At 45.4% G+C, this 2,924-nt stretch overlaps 1 protein-coding gene across 1 annotated transcript; it reads right to left on the reverse strand.

Moving 5' to 3' along the window:
- Positions 1-546: 546 nt before the first annotated feature.
- On the reverse strand, positions 547-2,329 carry MRPL18 (mitochondrial ribosomal protein L18; the record flags this gene model as incomplete). Its single annotated transcript, XM_010152929.1, has 3 exons — positions 547-618; positions 879-1,113; positions 2,149-2,329. Coding segments are annotated over 3 exons (488 nt in total), but the record flags the coding sequence as incomplete, so codon positions are not given.
- Between the last annotated feature and the right edge of the window lie 595 nt (positions 2,330-2,924).

A 2,924-nucleotide genomic window follows, 5' to 3' on the forward strand; every position in this document is an offset into this window, starting at 1 on the left:
CGACCCTCCAGCTGAGCAGCCCGGCTCCGTGGCAGGCACAGAGAGGGAAACGGGCATGTTCTTCCAGCCGGCATCCGTGCCCCTTCCCTCCTAGGCCTGTGAGACTGGAGTAGTTGGAACTACCAAGGTCTGCAAGAAAGCTGCAGAGATGAGTTAGGGAAATTCAGTCTTCTTACCAAGCTCAGCACTTCATTACAGTTCTGAACGCTCACGCGAACGATTGCATTTTGCTAAATCGGATGGGCAGGGTATGTGGATCAGGCCTTTCAAAGAGTTCAGGTTAGAACAAACACAAAATCAAATACAAAATATATTTAAATATTATTGATTTCTGAAGAAAACCCTGTCAGGCTGAACTATAACAGTTTATTCTACCCTTAAAGGTGTTGATGATTTTAGAATCAAGAATGTGACACACTTCCATGCGTTTGAAAACATTTTATTACAAGATGCCACGTTTCCTGGCTCTCGACCTTCACGGTGTCAGTACGCACGCCTCAAGCAGCGACTGTTGTTCCTTGAAAGGTTTTCCAAACCGTCTCCGTTTCACTGATAGATTCTTCGTGGCTCACGCAGAACAACACCACCCTCCTCCATAGCTTTTTCAAATTCCTGAATCTTGTTTAAAAAGATAGAGAGACACAAATAAGCACAAAGGAAGGCCATCGGCACCAAAACATCAGTGGGAACGCGTTAAGTTGAGGGGCAAAGGGAAACAGCCTCACAGAGACCTAACCACAGAAATGCAGCTTCCCAAAACTCCCCTTCTGAGCATTGCAAGAAGGGACTGTCAAGCCACAGAAGAAAACTAATGGTGAAGAGGAGTAAAATTGAAAAGGAAAAAAGGGCCAAGCAAGTGTAAGGAGATGGGTACTTGCCGAGTCACAACGATATTCCCAGGGGATGACAGCTTTAAAGTTCACAAAGTTGATTCCTGCTTCCAAACAGCGCTGGGCCATCACACGGCCGAGGTTTTTGCATGCTGTTACTCCCTTGGGACTGTACAGGTGTCTCTTTATGGCCCACTCCCGGGTAGAGGCAGATACCACAACATCCCCGTTACAGCGCTCAACGAAGGCTTCTACATAATGCTGCGTCCGCTCAAGCCGTAATCTGAGTGAAGGAAAGAAAGAACATGGAATGTGATTGATGTCTTTCCCAGATCTGAAGAGAGAACACATGCAAATGCTTTTGTGTGAAAAGAACACATTCAGATGCTTAAATGCATGAGTGACTCACTTTAATTAAAACAATGTACCGGAGCTCTTCATACAATAATGGTTTCTTAATACTGCTTTTATTATCTTACCTAGGTTTTTGCTTATTCTATTATAACATAAAATAGGACTCATTTTACCAGTTCAACAGCGTGAAATTTTTCCCAGTGATGCAGGTCACAACTACCACGCCGCCTCACGACAGCACTCACTCCAAACCAAGCGCTGCGCACCTGTACCGCGCGGTGCTTAGGAGCTGGGTCAGGGGAACTGCTCCAGCAGAAATGTCACCTTAGGTTTGCTACACAGTTCCTTAAAGGCTTCTGCTGACACAGCAAGTAACAGCTTGTCAGGACCAGGAAGTGCTCAAGCAGTACTTCGTTAGCCATAACACATAACCACGGAGGATTAGGAGTAACTGTTTTCTATTGCACCAAGACATCAGGTTTCCAGGCATAAGCAAGCTGGACATGGTTCTCCCCTCGAGAACAAAATAATGCTTTTGAGTCCCCAGCTTAAAATGAACTTCTTTTCCAAAGGACAAGGAATCAGCATTTTCTAAAACCAAACAAAAAACCCCCACCCAAAAAAGAGACTGTAACAGTGCTTCAAGTAAGACAGCCGTGCGTGGTCAGCAAGGGGCTGGGAGAAATCAAGGGGCTGGGAGAAATCTAAGTTACACAGCAGTTGCTGAAGCAATACGACTGCCACCGTAACAACAGATGGAAGGATCTCCAACGCATACGCTTTCACGTGATGCTAGTTTACTGTTCATCAAACACAGAAGATACCTGTGAGTTAAGGATAACTAAGGGGGCAACTGATTCAGTAATCAAAAAACTGCATTTTGTAGTATTTACATCTGGTGGGTTTTGGGTGGGTTTGGTTTTCTTTTGTAGTCTTCATTTCTGCTGGTGAATTTCTGTCTCACCTATGCCAGAATTCGCGTTTTGGCCACGTTGTCTTCCAGCCACGCTCCTTCCTAGCCAGGGCCAACTGCTCCAGGTTCCGAGGATTCCTGTTAGTGAAATCTGGGGCCACAACCTCATTTTCATTCGTGTCCACTTCGGTCTGCGTTTTGAGACTGGCTGTAGTTGATGCAAAACAAAGGCCTAGAGGGAAAGCAGGAAATAAAATCCCAGATTTTAAAAACAATACATAGTGCAGACCGTAAAACAAATACAATATAAAATGATGCAACTTGTAAAAGTTAACAGAGCAAAACCTGCTTGCTTTATTTTTTAAGCACTAAATAGATGGATTACCAGAGCTCAACCCGTTTTTCCAATTTAGGAGGTGAAGTCTTGGCTAAAAAGTATATTAACAACGGTTCAAAACTCACGTATAAAATATAAATTCAAGCATAACTAGAAGATCCTTAGGATTAAGCCTTAACAAAACACTGAAGGTGAACTACACAAGGAACCAATGCCCATGCTACCAAATAACAGAGTAAAAATCCTCGATCCTATCAGGCTAATCGTCACTAATTAAGCTAACAAGCACGGATCTGGAGTTAGGCTTGCAAATTCCGTTTGCTACACAACTTCTCGGTCCAGAGAGGTAGCAGCTACCCCTCACGAGAGCGACGGGCGTCTGGGCTTCTCCCTGCCCACGAGCCCACCTCCGCCGGAGACGCAACAGCAGCGCCCCCATCCCACAGCAGCCCGAACGGCCGTTACAAGCGGGAGCCCGGCCCAGACCGGG

The sequence above is a fragment of the Eurypyga helias genome, unplaced genomic scaffold (assembly GCF_000690775.1).
Source record: "Eurypyga helias isolate BGI_N326 unplaced genomic scaffold, ASM69077v1 scaffold50235, whole genome shotgun sequence".
NCBI classification, from domain to species: Eukaryota; Metazoa; Chordata; class Aves; order Eurypygiformes; family Eurypygidae; genus Eurypyga; species Eurypyga helias.